General features: G+C 71.6%; 3 protein-coding genes across 3 annotated transcripts; 1 reads left to right on the top strand and 2 right to left on the bottom strand.

The window, feature by feature from the left end:
• Positions 1 to 2116: 2116 nt before the first annotated feature.
• Positions 2117 to 3654, bottom strand: AURANDRAFT_33447 (hypothetical protein; the record flags this gene model as incomplete). The annotated part of the gene is made up of 2 exons (XM_009043189.1): positions 2117 to 2344; positions 2545 to 3654. 2 exons carry the CDS (start codon positions 3652 to 3654, stop codon positions 2117 to 2119), a joined length of 1338 nt encoding a protein of 445 aa, XP_009041437.1.
• A 1287-nt stretch (positions 3655 to 4941) lies between these two features.
• AURANDRAFT_67657 (hypothetical protein) lies at positions 4942 to 8127 on the bottom strand (the record flags this gene model as incomplete). Its single annotated transcript, XM_009043188.1, has 2 exons — positions 4942 to 6727; positions 6923 to 8127. The coding sequence occupies 2 exons, from the start codon at positions 8125 to 8127 to the stop codon at positions 4942 to 4944; spliced, it is 2991 nt and encodes a 996-aa protein (XP_009041436.1).
• A 1356-nt stretch (positions 8128 to 9483) lies between these two features.
• On the top strand, positions 9484 to 11781 carry AURANDRAFT_33402 (hypothetical protein; the record flags this gene model as incomplete). The annotated part of the gene is made up of 1 exon (XM_009043160.1): positions 9484 to 11781. The coding sequence occupies one exon, from the start codon at positions 9484 to 9486 to the stop codon at positions 11779 to 11781; it is 2298 nt and encodes a 765-aa protein (XP_009041408.1).
• Between the last annotated feature and the right edge of the window lie 5477 nt (positions 11782 to 17258).

Raw genomic sequence — 17258 nt, forward strand, 5'->3', positions numbered from 1 at the left:
CCGAGGAGCCGCTCGCGGTCGCCGGAGGCCAGCGGGCCCCGCGCGCCCCGCGCCGCGGCGCCGAGCGCGCCCGCGGGCCAGCGCGCGGCGGCCTCGGCGAGCTTCGCGGCCGCGGCGGGCGCGCCGGCCGCGTCGGCCGTCGAGAGCAGCGCGGGCCGCGGCGCGTCGCTCGCCGCGGCCGCGGCGGCGATCGTCTCGACGTCGCCGAGGTTCGCGAGGCCGAGCAAATCCGACGAGAGGCCCCTCGGCACGAGGCGCAGCTGCGGGTAGCCGCCGTACTTCTGCGGCCGGCCCGCGTCCCGCGGCCAGGCGTAGGCCCCGGCGGACGCCGGGTCCCAGGCGCTCATGCTTCCGCCCGGCGGCTTGTCGCCGAGGTCGGCCGTCGGCGCGTGTCCCGACGCGTACCAGCGCCGGAGCTTGCCGCGGCCGGACAGCAGCTTCGCCGCCGCCGCGAGGCCGCCGGGGCAGGCCGCGTCGAAGCCGCCGAGCCCCCAGGGCGACCCGGCCGCGCCGACGGTGGACAGCACGTAGCGGCGGACGGCCGGCGACCGCTCGAGCGCCGGCGCGGCGACGGTGAGGAACGCGCAGAGCGCGCGCGCGTCCCCGCGCGTCGCGACGACGTCGACGCCGAAGACGGGCGGCAGGCTCGCGTTCGCCGCGAGCGCCGCGACGCCGCCCGCGTCGGCCGCGGCGAAGCGGAACGTCGCGAGCGACCGGAGGTACGAGCCGCTCTCGTCGACCCAATTCGCCGCGGCGCCGAGCGGGCCGAGGCGCAGCATCTTCAGCAGCTGCTGGTCGCCGTCGGGGTGGGCCTCGGCCATGCCGTCGTTGACGGCGAAGGCGTCCTTGGCGTCCTTGGCAGCGTTGATGACGAACTTGCTGTCGCGCGGGTTCTGGCGCCGGGAGCGGCCCCGCTGCGCGGCCGTCGACGCGGCGAGCGCGACGACGAGGAGGCGCATGCGGAGCTCGGCGGCGACGCGTCGACGTCGGATTGCGGCGGGCTCAGGGCTCGATCAGGGCCCACAGGTCTCGATCATCGCAATATTTTTGCTTCAGCGAGCCGAGTTGGCGCACACCTTGCCGCTCATAATGCGCGACACATCGTGAGGCTGCCCAAAACGGGCAACGACTCCGTCGAACTCCGGCGCCTTGGACGCCCATGATCCACCGCGAGGGCGCGGACCCGGAGGCGGACCGGCGGCGCCTCGTGCGGCACCGCATCAACCGGCGCAACGACATCGTCCAGCGGTTCCGCTGGCGGCGGCACCACAACTTCGAGCGCGACGAGCGCCAGGGCGTGCCCATCGAGGAGGGGCGCACGGTCGGGCGGCGGCCGCGGCACAAGGAGCCCATCCCGCTGCCCAAGTCCGTCGGCGCCATCAAGGACTGGCGCTACTACCGGCGCACGGGCGCGACGTGGACGGATTTGTACAACACGCCCGAGCGGCGGATCAAGCTCACGGGCTTGGTCACGAAGGACTCGCTCCGCGCGGACATCGCGGGCCTCGAGCACATCTGCGCCGTCGTCGCCGACGAGCAGCGGGCGGCTATGGAGGAGGAGGCGCGGCGCCACGCGCGGGCGCGGGAGCTCCGGACGGAGTTTTTGCGGCAGATCGCGGAGAACAAGCGCAAGCCCGGCGGCTCCGAGTACGTGCCCGCGACGCACGCGCGGCGCGACGACCCGTTGGACCCGGCGCCGCCGACCGAGGAGCCACAAGTGCGCGAGATCCGGTCGCCGCGCGAGGCGTGGCACCAGAACGCGGGCAACATCCGCAAGGAGAATTTGGCGCGCGTGCTCTCCGTGTCGCGGTCCGCGGGCGCGGGCGTCGCTACGCGCGGCGCCGCCGGCGGCGCGGCCCGCGAGCTCGCCGGGCCCGCGGCCCCTCGCGCGCGCGCGGAGCGGCGAGCGCACGGCGAAGCTCGCGCGCGGCGTCCACGACATGAACCAGCGGCGCCGCCTCTTCAACAAGCTCGGCTGCCAGGACATGAAGGGCCTGCTCGTCACGGACCGGGGCCTCGCGGTCCACATCAACCGCCTCGCGAAGGAGCTCGACGTCCAGGTGCCGACGTACCCGTTCATCCCCGAGCCCCCCCACGTGAGCCAGAAGGTCCGCTCCTAAGCCCCGCCGCCGTCGTCTTCGCTCGCCGCGGCCGCGCAGGCGTAGGCGTAGGCGACGATCTCCGCGACGTGGCGCAGGTCGTCGTCCCCGAAGTAGGCCGGCAGCGCGAGGTCGTAGGCCGTCTCGAGGAGCGCGTCCGTCCCCGGCAGCTCGAAGGTCGGCGCGCCGTAGTTGCGCCAGTTGCCGTGGTAGAACGCGTTCGCCGGCGACTTGAGCCACGCGACCTGGGCAGGACAAGAGTGCGAAATTCCCAACTTCAAAGGCTCCTCTCTCGGCCATTTTCCACTCGTTTCGGCTGATTTTTGGACGAGCGATCATCTCTCGGAACGGTCTCGAAGCGTGGATGCTTTTCCCAGAACGCGCGCGCGCGGAACACTCACGTTGAAGCGACGTTGAATCACCCTTGTCCTGCCCTGCACGCGACGGGCACGCCGAGCGCGACGCACGTCGTCCGGAAGAAGCCGTTCGCCGCCTCGTCGAGCGCGGGCACGGAGAAGGTGAGGCGGTCCCCGACGCACGACGCGCGCGGGTCGCTCTCCGGGAGCACGACGCCGCCGCCGGCCAGATCCCCGAGGCTCCGCGCGATCAACGCGTGCCGCCGGTTCGCCTCCACCACCCTGTCCGCGAGGCTCGCCACCGCCGGCCGCAGGCACGCCGCGGAGAGCTCCGACATGCGCGTCGAGAGGTAGGGCATGGTCGCCATGGCCCGCTCGAGCAGGTCGTCGTCCTCGGGCCGCGCGCCGTGTTTCCCGTAGCGGCGCTCGTAGCACCCCGACAAGTACACCAACTTCGCGGCCGTCTCGGCGTCGTCCGTCGTCGCGAAGCCCGCCTCGCCGCCGTTGAGCATGGAGTCGCTGCGCGCCCCGAAGGCCGCGACGGCGCCGAGGCGGCCCACGGGCCGGCCCCGCCACGAAGCGCCCGCCGCGTGGCCGCAGTCCTCGACGACGTCGAGCTTCCGCGCCTCCGCGAGCGCGGCGACGCGGTCCAGGTCGCAGACCCGCCCCCGCGTGTGGCTCAGCACCAAGGCCCGCGCGTCGGGGAACGCGTCGAGCTTCGCCTCGAGGTCGGCGACGTCCAACCGAAAGTGCGCGTCCGTATCGACCAAAACGGGCTCGGCCCCCAGGCGCATGATCGTCGACGGCACGCCCGTGAAGGCGAAGCCGTTGCAGACGACGCGGTCGCCGGGCTTGACGCCCACGGCCATGAGGCCGAGCATGAGCGCGCTCGAACCGGAGTTGACGCCGACGGCGAAGCGGCTCCCCGCGACGCCGTCCGCGAACTCGCGCTCCGCGCGGGCCACCTCGCTCGACGCCGCGCTGGACGCGCCGTAGCGGAAGAGGCGGCCGCTGCGCATGGCGCGCACGGCGGCCTCGATGCCCGCCTCGGGGACGGCCAGCGGCTTGCTAAAGTCCTTGGCGAAGCGGGCCGGCGCGAGGTCGCTCGTCAGCGCCTCCGTGAGCGACCGCGGCAGGCCGCGCGGGTTGCCCAGGGCACTCACGCCCACGGCGATGCGGAGGAGCGTCTCGACGAGCATGGCGCGGGAGGGCTCGAACTCGCCTCCTAGAGCGGGATCATAAGCAGCTCTTCCCTAGCTTGAGCTTCACCTTCGGCTGGGCAGCGCCGGGGCCCTAGCGCTGGCCCCCCAGGCTTGCTCGACTTCACCACGCGCTGGCTCGTGGAACAATGCCCCGGGCATGGTTAGTACCGTGCTTCACTGTCACCGTCCAAGCAGACTTCCAAACGGACGTCCCTCGGGGTCACTTTCGGGGTGGACGACCGTCCTCGCTACCCTCGTAGGACTTCTCGTTCGGTCGCCCACTGGTGAGGTCCCCAAACTTCTCCTCGGCAGCGATGGCGATTTTTGCGAAAGCAGCAGCTAGCTGGGCTGGTTCGAAGAGACCGGTCTGTGCGACGACGTCTCGTAGGAAGCTCGGTCGCAGCAGAGAGAGATCGATGTGGCGCCGGACGTCCTTCGACGCGTCCCAAAGCGCCCGACTGTTGGTCCCGTTGCTCGCCCATCTTTGGAGGATTCGAAATCTATCGGTCATTTTGGCCTCGAGACGCTCGTCGGACAGGACGAGCTCCAGGGCGTTCAGTGACAAGTCCCAGACACAGCGAACGCAGCCCATCAAATCCTCGCAGATGCGACCCTGGACGAGCTTTAAGAGGCCACTGCCGTCGGAGGTCTCTATCGCGTTGGGGGTGGACACGAGGGCTTGGAGATACTCGCCGGCCAACGCATGATCTATTTCGAGGACGCGTGTCACCTCTTTGCGCACCATGGACGACAGCGCCTTGAGCTCGTAGAGATTGGCCGCTGCGAGGAGCTCAATGCAGATAGCCGCGTTGGGCAAGAATTCTTTAAGTTTGTAGGCAATTTTGAATTCGTCCGTGTAGCAGTACTTGACGAGCGGCAGAAGCGTAGGGCCTCGGAGTTGCATCTTGACGACCTCGAAAGTGCCCTCGGCGAAACCGCCCCGCAGTAGCACCAACAGAGGCGCGCTGCGTGCCCCGAGAATCGCTCGCACTGCCAAAACCTCCATGCCGTCGATGGCGCTCTTGAGCCGCACGTCGCAGAGCTTCTCGTGTGTCGCCTCGTCCAGCAGGACTCTTGCCAAGTCTGAGCGCAGCGTAGGCGGCTCTTTCGCAACAGCAGCAGCAGCAGCAGAGCTCTCTCTCGCCTCCCTGACCCGCTTGAACCCATCGCTTCCAGGCGGCGCAGCCATTCGAGCCATTGCAGGGAGGCCACCCAAAAACGGCTCCTCCCCTTCAACTTCCCGGACAGTGCAGTTTACGTGCGGGGACAATCCCCCCGGGCCGCTCAGGAGCCGAAGATGGTCGAGAGGGCGAGCTCGACGGAGGCGTAGTTGGTCTTCTCGAGGGCGGCGTAGGCCTGCTCGACGTCGACGCCCATGTTGACGACCTGGTTGACCATGTCGGCCTTCTGCGCGTCGCTGAGCTGGCTCGGCGGCGGCGCGGCGGCGGCGCCGCCGCCCTCGACGGAGCCCATGGCGTTCTGGACGAAGACGACGACGTCGCCGAGCTGGTTCCGGGGGATGCCGTTGTCGTCGCAGAACGCGATCGCGACGGAGTCGGCGTCGTCGCCGCGGTTCCAGTTGATCTGGAGGCCCGGCCGGCCCGCGAGCTCGACGGGGAAGGAGAAGTCGAAGTTCGGGTTCGGCGGCGGCGGCGCCTCGCCGCCCATGGACACGTCGCCGCCCTGGGCCGCGTCCGCGGACGCGGCCTTGGCCGCCGCGCCCTCGAGCGCCGGCGACGGCCCGAGCCCCGCGACGGCCGTCGCCGCGGCGTGGCACGACGCGAGGATCGACTCCGCGACGTGGCCGTCCAACGCCTCCGCGGGGTCCGCCGTCCAGAGCAGCGCGCCGACGTGGTCGTCCAACCCCACGAGCAGGTCGCACCCGCGCGCGGCGAGCGACCAGACCGCCGCGGGCTGGGGCACGCGGAGGAGCACCGCCAGCGACGGCGCGGCGAACTTCGTCACGAAGCCGTCGTCGCCGCCCGCGAAGAGCGCGTCGGCCGTGCCGCAGACCGCGAAGAGGTAGCCGTCCGCGTTCGCCTTCGCGCCGCGGACGAGCGCGCCGTCCTCGGGGTCCCAGAGCCGCGCGAGCCCGTCGTTGGACACGGTGCCCACGAAACCGCCGGCGACGCAGCAGCCGCGGAGCGGCGTGCCCTTCGTGGCCGTCGCGTTGACCCAGAGCGTCGCCGCCGCGGGCGGCTTCGACGGGTCGAAGCACGCGAGCGTGCCGTCGCCGGCGGCCGCGCAGCAGGTCGGGCCCGCCGCGCCGGGGACGACGGCGATGCCGTTGACCGCGGCCCCAAAGGGCCCGAAGCGCTTCGCCGGCGCGTCGCCCACGATGTCCCAGGAGATGACCGTGCGGTCCCAGCCGCCCGTGAGCACGAGCCCGGACGCGCGGTCGTAGCAGACGCTGGAGATGATCTGGGCGTTCGTGAGCTTGGGCTCGTTCGCGAGGGGCTCGCCGTGCCCCACGTAGCGGTTCGCCGCGGACCCGTCGCGGCAGAAGGCCATGAGCGCGCCGTCGCGCGCGCCGGACAGCGCGGGCCCGCCGTCGACGAGCCCCACGGCGAGCACGCCGCCGTCGCTCATGCGCGGCTTCTCGTGGCCCCGGAGCTCCCGCGTCAGGTTGCCCCGCAGGTCCCAGAGGCGGACGACGTTGTCGAGCGCGCCCGTCGCCGCGACGCCGTCGGCGCCGAGCGCGACGCCGCGGACGCAGGCGCCGTGCGCGAGCACGGCGCGCACCTTGTAGGACCCGTCGCCCGCCTCGAGCGCGTCGGCGACGGCCTTGGCCGCCGCGCCGACGGCCGCCGCGTCGCCCTTGGCGACGAGGAACTCGCCCTCCGCGCGGAAGCCCGCGCATTGCAAAAGCGGCACGCCGCCGCGCACCTTCACGACCTTGGCGTCGATGGTCTTGTTCGTCGTGCGCAGCGACCGGAACTTGTCGTTGGCCGGCTCGCGCTCGAGGTTGCGCAGGGCCTTGATGAGCAGCTTGCGCGTGCCCGCCGCCGTCGCCGCGTCGTTGCTCTCGAGGAGCTTGAGCGCCGCCTCGACGTGGCCGAGGATCTTCACGCTGTCGTCGAGCATTCTTTTTCGCCGCGCGCGATGAAGGCGCGCGAGCTACTGCTCGGGTCGCTGGTGTGTGACTTCGCCTCCGCGCCGCTGAAGGCGCGCGAGGTGGTGCTCGGGTCGCTGTGGTCGACTTCGACGGCCGCGCGGCGACCGCGCGCCGCGTCGTCGACCGTACGCCTCCGTTCCGCCGTGTTACGCCGCCCGCTTCTTCGGCACGAGCCCGACGAACTTGGCGATGGTGTTGCCGCGCTTCGTCGTGATCTCGCACTTGGCGCACCGCGCGTACGCCTCCGCGAGCCGGGGCTCGCACGTGCACGCGGCCGCCGCGTCGAAGGCCGGCGGCCCGCCCTCCTGGCGGTCGCCGAGGGCCCCGAGCGTCGCGGCCCAGCGGTCCACGAGGCGCGGCGCCGCGAGGTGCGCGTCGAAGAAGGCCCGCGCGCCCGCGACGAGCGCCGCGCGCTTCGCCGCGTCGCGCCGGAGCGCCGCGAGCGTCGCCGGCAGGCTCGCCGCGTCGACGGCGACGTAGTGGACGCCGTCGACGAGGTGGCGGTAGTACCACTCGATGGCCGCGTGGCGCCAGACGAGCACGACGGCGCCGTGGCTGAAGAGGTACTGGAGGTTCCGCGAGTAACTCCCCGTCGCCGCGCCCGGCATGTGGAGCAGGTACTTGTAGGTGCTGTAGTTGGCCATGGGCAGGGGCGCCACGCGCCGGGACGCGCCCGCGGCGGGCACGACGCCGTGGCGCGCCGCGAGGTCGTCGACGCACTTTTGTAGGGTCTCGTAGCCGTCGACGGCCGTGAAGCCCGCGTCGATTTCGCCGTCGAGGCCCCGCAGGCTCAGCAGCTCGAGCCGCGCCTTGGCGCCGGGGCCGCAGGCGCCGCGGAAGAGCACGCGGTCGTCGCGGCCGTCGAAGGGCCGCGCGGCCGCGGCTTTCGCGGCCTTGGCGGCGTACTCGGCCCACCACTTGGGCGCGACGAAGAAGGGGTTCGGCACGAGCAGGCCCGGCTGCGTCGCCGGCTCGCGCTTGCCGAAGCCCAGCGTCGGGAAGCGCTCGCGGCGCGACGGGCCGGACGCGGTGTAGACCATGCAGAACGAGAGCCAGCGCCGCGGCAGGCGGCCGCTCGCGGCGAGGTCGGCGAAGGTGCCCCGCAGGAGCATGTCCATGAGCATCTGCTTGCCGCTGCCCGCGACCGTGCCGAGGTCCCGCGCGTGCACGAGGCCGCCGCTCGGGTCCACGTAGACGCAGACGCCCAGCGCGCCGCGCGCCGGCCGCGCCGGCGACGCGCAGTGGGGGATGGTCCGCGGCAGCGTCGCAAAGTAGGCCGCCACGTCGTCGTCGGCGCAGGCGCAGGCCGCGAGCGCGAGGAGCGCCGCGCGCATGAGAGGATTTGAGACGATCATGAGCAGCCCATCGTCACCCCTGCAAGCACCGCTGTAACCTGAAACCTTGAGCAGATCTTGAGCCCAGAGCTTATGGCTGCCCTCTTCTCCCCCGGCGGGGCGACGAGCCCCTCGTCGGGCCGGACGACGAACGAGATCTCCTACCTCCAGCCCCTGGAGAACCTGACGTCCGAGCAGCTCATCCAGCTCCTGGAGGAGCGCCACGTGGCCACGGACGACTGCCTCAGCGGCGGCGAGCTGCGGGCCCGCGCGGCCAAGCACAACCTCGGCGGCATGCTCCACGTGGGCCAAGCGGCCATCGTCGCCAAGGCGCGGGAGATGCTCGTCGTCATGAGCCGCCTCGACCGCGAGATCGCCTTCCGGCCCGGCTCCGAGCTCGGGTTGATGCTCGCGCAGGCGAACGAGTGGGCCGTCGTCAAGGCCACGCCCCCGAAGTGGGAGACGAAGGTGCGCGTCGGCGACGCCCTCGCGGCCGTCAACGACGAGCACGTGCTCCTCCGAACCTACGAGGACATGTTCGCGGCCGTCGTCCGCGCCAAGTCCTCGAAGCTGCCCTACACGCTGACGTTCCGCCGCGCGCCCTTCCACCGGGGCTGGCTCTACAAGAAGCCCAAGGCCGGCCGGGGCAAGGAGAGCGGCTTCTTCTCCGGCGCCACGGGCTGGAAGAAGCGCTATTTCGTGTTGGCCTACGGCGTCTTGGCCTACTACGACGACCGCGCGGAATGCGGCGGCAGGCACAAGGGGTTCTACACGCTCCAGAACTCCAACGACCACCAGTGTCTCGTGACGTCGGCGCCGGCGGCGATGATGAACAAGTCCGACAAGGACCCCGGGCTCATGCTCGTCAAGGGCGACGAGCGGCTCGTGCTCAAGTCCGCGGCGGCGCCGTCGGACGTCCACAACTGGGCCGCGCTGCTCTACCTGGCCATCGCGCACGCCAACGGCGGCAACGACGTCATGCGCGGCGTCGAGAAGGAGCGCCTCGAGAAGCTCGACCACGCGAAGCGGGCCCGGGCCGCGAAGAAGGGCGAGCCCGCGGCCGCGGCGGCGCCGCCGAAGGCGAGCGACCGCGCGGCCGCGCCGCTCGTCGTCGACGGCGCCGCGGACTGGAGCCCGGAGGCCGACGACGCCGAGGGCGACGTCCCGTCGCTCCTCGCCGACGCGAGCTCGTCCATGTCGAACCTGTCCCTCGCGTCGCCGACGGCCCCGGGCGAGGGCGCCGTGCTTGCATTTTAGCGGGCCGCGGCGGTTATTTAAAAGCCTCGCAAACTTGAAGCTTTCTAGCGGGCGCGGGCAGCCTCTCGATCATCGAGAGCCACAGCCACTGTTGCGTGCGCTCTCGCGCCGCCGAGTGCCATGGCGGCCAAAAAGGGCGAGAGCGTCTGGCTCTCGGACCCGGAGGAGGGCTTTTTGCCGGCGACGCTGCTGGGCAGCCTCGACGACGCGGGCGCGTCCGTCGAGCTCCCGGACGGGTCGACGCGCGCCCTGACCGCCGACGAGCGGAGCAAAGCGCACAAGGTCGACGGCGAGAATTTAAGGGCCTGGAGCGACATGCTCAACTTCGGGGACCTGAGCGAGCCGCCGCTGCTGCACAACCTGCGGCTGCGCTTCGCGGAAGACGAGATCTACACGTCCGTGGGCGACATCCTGGTGGCGCTCAACCCCTTCCAGGCGCTGCCCATCTACGACGGCGACCGCATCGCGCGCTACATGCAGGGCGGCGCGTCGAACGACGAGAAGCACGTCTTCCTCACGGCCGACGCGGCCTACGGCGATTTGCGGCGGTCCGGCGGCGACCAGGCCGTGCTCATCTCCGGCGAGTCCGGCGCGGGCAAGACGGAGACGATGAAGCGCGTGCTCCAGTACCTCGCGGCCTGCAGCGCCGCCGGGCCCGCGGGTCTAGGCGCCGGGGGCCACAGCTCCCTCGAGGACCAGATTCTGGCCACGAACCCTTTGACGGAGGCGTTCGGCAACGCGAAGACGGTGCACAACAACAACAGCAGCCGCTTCGGCAAGTGGACGGAGCTGGGCTTCGACGGCAAGGGGTCCATCGTCGGCGCGTCCATCACGAACTACCTGCTGGAGAAGGCGCGCGTCGCTTTCCAATCGGACGGCGAGCGGAACTACCACGCGTTCTACCAGGTCGTCGGCGCGGGCGCGACGCCCGGCACGGAGCGCAAGTCCCTCGAGGAGTTCCGCTACCTCACGCAGTCGTCGGCGAAGACCGTCGAGGGCATCGACGACGCGTCGGACTACGCGGACATGGTGCGGGCCCTCGAGACGCTCATGCCCGACGTGAAGCGGGACGTCCTCGAGGTGACGACGGCGTGCCTCCACCTCGGGTCCTGCTGCTTCGAGGCCGAGGCCACGGGCAAGGACATCGGCGAGGCCTGCAAGGTCGTCCGCGACGGCCACTTCGACCACTTCGTGAAACTGTCGAAGTGCGACGCCGACGAGCTCGCGTCGTCGCTGGTCCAGCGGCGCCTGGGCACGGGCCGGCGGTCCGTCGTCTTCGTCAAGTTCGGCGACGTCGAGGCCGGGGCCGTGCGCGACGCCGTGGCCAAGGGCCTCTACGGCGCGCTCTTCGACAACCTGATCACGCGATTGAACGCGTCGCTCGCGCACTCCGGCGCGTCCAACGACGCGAAGAAGGGCCGCGCCATCGGCGTGCTCGACATCTTCGGCTTCGAGTGCTTCGCCGTCAACTCCTTCGAGCAGCTCTGCATCAACTACTGCAACGAGAAGCTCCAGAACTTCTTCACGCACCACATCTTCCACGTCGAACAGCAGGCCTACGCGAAGGAGGGCGTCGACGTCTCCGCCATCGAGTTCGTCGACAATTCGAACACTCTAGACACGCTGGACAAGGGCCACAAGAGCGTCTACGGCATTTTGGACGAGGAGCTCCACGTGCCGAGGGGTTCGGACGCGGGCTTCCTCGACAAGACGATGGCGGCGTTCGGCGGCAAGAAGTCGGACAACGTCGTGAAGCGGCCCAAGGGGAGCAAGAGCCGCGACTCCTTCGAGGTCGTCCACTTCGCGGGCACGGTGTGCTACCTGACGACGGGCTTTTTAGAAAAGAACCGCGACGAGGTGCCGCCGGACGCCGTCGAGGCGTTGACCGCTTCCAAATCACCCTTCATCTCCCAGCTCTTCGCCCGCGGGGGCCCGCCCGACGGCTCGCCGAAGCGCGACCGGGCGTCGTCGTCGGGGGGCAAGAAGCTGAGCCTGGGCGCGCAGTTCCGGAACCAGCTGCATCAATTGACGGACCGCATGCGCGAGTGCGCGCCCCACTTCGTGCGGTGCGTCAAGACGAACAAGCCGAAGAAGCCGAGCCTCTTCGAGGGGAACCTGGTGCTGCGGCAGCTGCGCTACTCGGGGCTCCTCGAGGTCTGCCGCGTGCGCCGCGCGGGCTTCCCCTGGCGGCTGCCGCGCGACGGTTTCGTGCGGTCCTACGGCGTGCTGGCGCCGCTGCTGCGGAACACGCCGAAGATGAGCCCCGAGGCGCTCTTCGCCGTCGTGGCGCCGAAGCTCGGCGACGGCCAGATGGCCCTGGGGAAGACGACGATCTTCTTGAAGTCGAAGCGGGACCTCGACGACGTGTTGGACGAGCTCTCGTCAACTTCCGGAAGCGCGTGCGCGACTTCTGCCTGAGCCGCGTCCGGAAGATGACCTGGACGAAGATCTTCAGGCTCTTCAAGGACGTCCGGGTCGCGCTCGAGGAGGAGGACGCCTTCGTGTTGGACGGTGCGGTGAAGAAGTTCCCCAAGCTCCTCCCCTTCAAGGGCGCGCCGAAGCACGCGCTCGTCGTCAAGGCCACCAAAAAGGTCGGCGAGCTGCAGAAGGAGCTCGCCGTCTGCCGCGAGATCGAGGCCGTCGTCGACGGCGGCGACGAGAAGGCGATCAAGGCCGTCGTCGCCAAGTACGGCCAGGGCGACGTGCCCAAGGGCCGCCGCGGCGCCGTCGCACACGCGCGCAAGGTCCTCGCGAGCCTCGAGGAGGAGGCGCGGCTCCTCAAGGCCGCGGCGGACGCGCTCGCCGCGGCCGACGGCGCCGGGGCCAAGGCCGCGTGCGACGCGCTCCGGGATTTGGCCGAGGCCTGCGGCCGGTCCGCGTCGCCGACGCTGAAAGCGCTCGACAGGGCGCTGCGCGCGCTCGACGCGCTCCAGAAAGCGCTCGAGGACGAGACGTCCTCGGCGGACGACGTCGCGAAAGCCGCGGCCGCGGAGGGGCTGCGGCCGTCGCCGCTCGCGGACTGCGCCAAGTGCGCCCTCGCCGCGCGGCGGCACCTCGACCCGGCGACGGCCGTGGACCTCGCGGCGGCGGCGACGACGAGCGCCGCGGCGGCCGCCGCCGCGAAGCGGCTCCCCGAAGGCTCGAAGCCCCTCGGGTTTTTGGCGAAATCAAACGCGGCGCTCGCGGCGCTCGCGGGGCTCGAGGCCGTCGTGGAAAAGGCGACGTCGCCGGACGCGGACCCCGACGCCATCCAGGCACCGCTCGACGCCGCGCTCCGCGCGGCGCGGAGCGCGGGCTTCGAGGACGACGTCGAACCCTTGGTGCGCGAGGCCGCGGCGCTCGCGCGGCGCCTCGGCGGCATGGCCGACGCCATGGGCGCGCTCGAGGCCGTCCTGCGGCGGGACGACGCCACCGTCGAGGACCTCGAGCGGGCGCTGGACGCCGCGCGCGCCGCGGGCGCGGAGGCCACGAAGCCGTACCTCCGGGGCCGCGCGCGCGCGGACCTGCTCCTCGCCGTCGACGCCGCGAAGCGGTCCGGCGCCTGCGACGGCTCCGACGTGCCCCGCAAGGGCGACGAGGACGAGTTGGCCAAGGCCTGGCCCAAGGTCGGCTTCAACCTCGTCGCGGCCGCGGAGAAAACTTTATCGCTCGACGCCGGCGACGTCGACGCCGCGGGCTTCAAGGCCGAGGGCGACCGCGTTTTGAAAAAAGCGAAAGCCCACGAGAACGCGCACCGCGCGGCGCGCGACTTGGACGTGGCCGCGCTGGGCCGCAATTTGCGTCTCGCGCGCGAGGCCGCCGTGCCGCCGCGGTTCCTGCGCTCCGCGGACGCGCAGCGCGCGCTCCTGCAGCACGCCGCGACGCTGTTGGGCGGCTCTCTGGGCGAGCGCGCGGCGGACCCGGACGCTTTTTTGAACTCGGAGGACGCGCCGCCGCTCGACGCGCACGCGTACGACAACGTCGCGAAAGCCGTCGACGACTGCGCGGCGTGCGGCGCGGCGGCGACGCCGGCGCACGCGCTGGGCGTGGCGCTCCGCGACGGGCCCCTGAAGGCGCTCCGGGCGGCCAAGGCGGGCGTCGACGACGCGGGCGTCTGTCTGCGGGTGGCTCTGGAGCCGTTCCACCTCGGCGACGACGGCTGGCCCAGCGGCGCGGAGGAGGCGTTGGCGTCGGCCTGCGACGGTTTGGAGCGCGCGCTCGCGGACGCGGCGGCCGCGGGCGCGCCCGTCGCCGGCGGCGACGACGCCCTCGAGGCCGCGCGGGACCGCGCGGCGAAGTTGCGGGCCGTGTCGGCGGCCGCGCGGGCCGCGCTCGCGAGCGCGGAGGTGCTCGACCGGGCCTGCGACGTGTCGCGCAAGGCGCCCGCGTCGCCGGAGAGCAAGCGCCGCCGGGAGCCGTCGCTCGCGGAGGCGCTCGCCGAGGCCGTCGCGGCCTGCGAGGCGGACCCGGAGCTCCGGGACGTCCGCGATGTCCGCTGCGCGCGGCGCCTCGCGGACGGGCTCGCGGCGCTCGAGGCCGTCGCGCGCAAGTGCGTCGAGGGCGCGACGGCGTCGAGCGCCGACGCGTCCGCGGAGCTCGAGGCGGCCATGGCCCGGGCGCTCGACGAGGCGCTCGCGCGCGCGCCGCGGGGCGCGGACGTCGACGGCTGCCGGAAGGCGACCCAGAAGCCCCTGGACGCGAAGAAGCGCGCGGACCGCTGCCGTGTCGAGCTCGGGTCCCTCGGCCAGCACCTGGCGAAGCTCACGGGCAGCGGCACGAAGGCCATCTCCGACGCGGCCGCGCGCGCGGCCGCGTCTTTGTCGTACGCGGCGAACTGCGGCTTCGACGATCGCTGCGCGGAGTACGCGGCCGTCGAGGAGCACGTGCACCGGCTCCGGCGCTGCGACGACGCGGGGTCCGCCGTCGTCGAGTGCGAGCGCCGCGGGGATCTCGCGGGGCTGGCCGTGGCGCTGCGGCGCTGCGACGTCTTGGGGCTCACGGAGGAGAACTGCGTCGATTTGCGCGGCGCGAGGAAAGCTTTGGAAGACATGGAGTCGTGCGCGGCGTGCGCGGAGCAGTTGGAGCGCGCGCTCCAGCGGCCCCACAGCGACCCGACGACGCTGGCCAAGGTCTTGGAGGACGCCGCGTCCCTGAAGCTCAACGTGTCGCGCGACTTCGCGGAGAAGGGCGTCGCGGCTNTGCGGTTCGCGCGGACGCGCGTCGCGCTCGAGTGCCTCGCGACGGAGGCCATCGACGAGCAGGACGTCGGCGCGCTGCGGGACGTCGCCGCGCGGGCGACGCGCATGGGTCTACTCGAGGAGACGCCCGACGCGCCGCGGCACCGCACGAACTCGAGCGGCCACCTCGTGCTCGAGCAGCCCAGGAAGGTCGACGTCGGGGTCCCCTCGCGGCACCTGCGGCCCACGCGGTTGGGCCTCGACGACGATTTGGACGAGATGGGCTCGGCGGCGACGGACGCGACGACGTGGCGCGGCTGGGGCGCCGTCGTGCGGGCGCTGCGGGATTTAGAGGCCCAGGCCGCGCTGAAGAAGGCGGACCCGACAAAATCCGCGGACATGTTCGTGCCGTCGCGCGAGCCCGGCGGCGCGAAGCTGAAGCTCACGGTGAAGCGCACGACGACGGCCGTGGGCCGGTCGTCCGTGCTGTCCCTGGGCGAGTCCGTCCACCTGAAGTACGTCGCGTGCGCCGTGTCGTCGGCCGGAAGCGTCAAGGTGAAATTGGACGACGGCGCGTTCCGCGGCGACCGCTCGTCCGCGCACCACGGGATGACGCTCGCGGGCGCGCGGACCATGGGCGTCGTGCTCAAGGAGACGTGGCGGTCCCACGGCCCCGTCGCGGCGCTCGTCGACGACCTGTTGGATCGGCTCCGGCTCCCGCGGAGCGAGCGCGCCTGGCGCGAGCTCGCGGAACTGCTGAACGTCGCGGAGCTCGGCTGCTTCTACGCGGACCCGCGGGGCACGGAGCAGCTCGACGGCGTCACCGTGCCCGAGGCGGAGCGCTGCGTCGACTCGCGCGAGCGGCGCCGCGCGGCGCTCGACGCGTCCGTCGACGCCTTCGTCGACGTCCTGGGGTCCCTCGCGGCGAACGCGCCCCAGTCCTACGGCCGCGGGCCCGACGACTCGCCCCGGGGGTCCTCCGTCGACGGGCCGGCGTCGACGGACGCGGGCGACGACGACGACGACCTCCCGCCGGGCTGGGAGCGGAAGGTCTCCAAGTCCAAGGGCGGCCGGGTCTACTACGTCCACCGCGAGAGCCGCAAGACCCGGTGGCGCAAGCCCAAGCGCGCCGCCGTGGACGCGGAGTAAGGGGTCTTGGGGGTAGGGTCTGTTCTTAGGTGTTGTCCATGGGACAAGAAGGAGGCGACGACGCCGCAGGCGTCGTCCGGCGCGCGCCGGCCAAATTTGGCCTCGAAGAACTTGGGCAGGAGGTTGGCATACACGCGGCGGTGAATCTTTTTGAACGCGTCGTAGCCGCCGGCCTCGGCGACCTTGTCGTGGAAACGCCAGGCGGACGCATTAAAATTGTTGCGTTCGATCATCACTTCGATGTCACGGTGCTGGAGCGTCGTGACGATGGCCGCGCCGTGCTGGAGCAGCAGAGCGAGGACGCGTCGATGACCGCTACCAAGAGCCTGAGCATAGGGAGACTGCCCGAGATTTGGATCGGCGCCCGCTGCGAGAAGCATTTTCAACATCGCAGCATCTTCATGGTAAGCTGCGGTGAAAAGAGGTGTCCATCCATCCGTGTCCATCTTATCCACGTCTGCGCCCGCATCCACGAGTACTCGGACGACGTCCGCGTGGCCACTCACAACTGCATAGTGAAGCGCCGTCCAAAGAGCAGAACCCGTTTTAGCATCGACGTCTGCGCCCCCGGCTAGGAGCGCGACGACTTCGCTCACGCGCCCTTTTTGAGCCGCGACGTGCAAGGGAGCCATACCGCGCCGCTGTCGCCTTCCCAAACTGACCTAGAGCGCGCTTGCTACGGCTCGAGTCTCCATCGGCTGCTCGGTCTGAGGCACCATTCAACAAAAAGAGCACCATTTACCTGGGCCTGGCTGTCGACCGCGCCGGCGTCTGGAGCAACCGTGGATCGGCGCGGCGGATCTCGCGACGGGCCCGAAGCTCAAACAAAATGGCCAAGGCGAAGAAGAAGTCCGGCAAGATCGACGTCGCGTCGCTCCTGAAGAAGCAGAGCCGGAACCTCGCCGCCGTCTACGAGGTGCGCGACGACGCCGACACGTCCGGCGACCCGGGCGAGCTCGCGAAGGAGTGCACCGTCGGCGCGGTCCTCGGCGCCAAGGTGACGAAGGGCTTCGAGGTGGACGGATCCACGGTGCGCTTCGACGGCACCGTCGTCGAGCTGTGGCTCGACGACGACCTGAAGACCGTCGCCCACGTGATTTACGACGACGGCGACGAGGAGGACCTGTACCTCTCGCAGATCACGTCGAAGCGGGCGCCGCCGCGGAAGCGCGCGAAGGTCGGCCGGCCGCCGTCGGCCGCGTCGCCCGCGGGCAGCGGCGGCGAGCCCGGCGCGGCGACGCCGCCGTCCGCGGACGAGGCCGGCGACTCGCGCGCGTTTCCCGCGGCGCCCGCGGCGCCCGTGGACGCCCGGCCCTGGCAGAAGAGCGGCAGCGGCTGGATCGGCGTCCGCTGCGCCATGGGCCTCCGGTCCGACGAGACGGGCGACGTCGAGGCGTGGCTCTCCGCGGCCGACTCCTCGTACAAGGACGAGTTCGGCCACAGCGCGCCGCTCTGGCGCGTCCGCGGGCCCCGGGGCACGACGGCCATCCTCGAGCTCAACGAGCTCAAGTGCTGCGTCGACACGCAGAGCCCGCGGGCCTAGCGCGCGCGCGGCCTAGCCAGTGAAAGCTACCGTCGCTTGTACGCGCC

This window comes from Aureococcus anophagefferens (assembly GCF_000186865.1).
Source record: "Aureococcus anophagefferens unplaced genomic scaffold AURANscaffold_45, whole genome shotgun sequence".
Classification (NCBI taxonomy): Eukaryota; class Pelagophyceae; order Pelagomonadales; family Pelagomonadaceae; genus Aureococcus; species Aureococcus anophagefferens.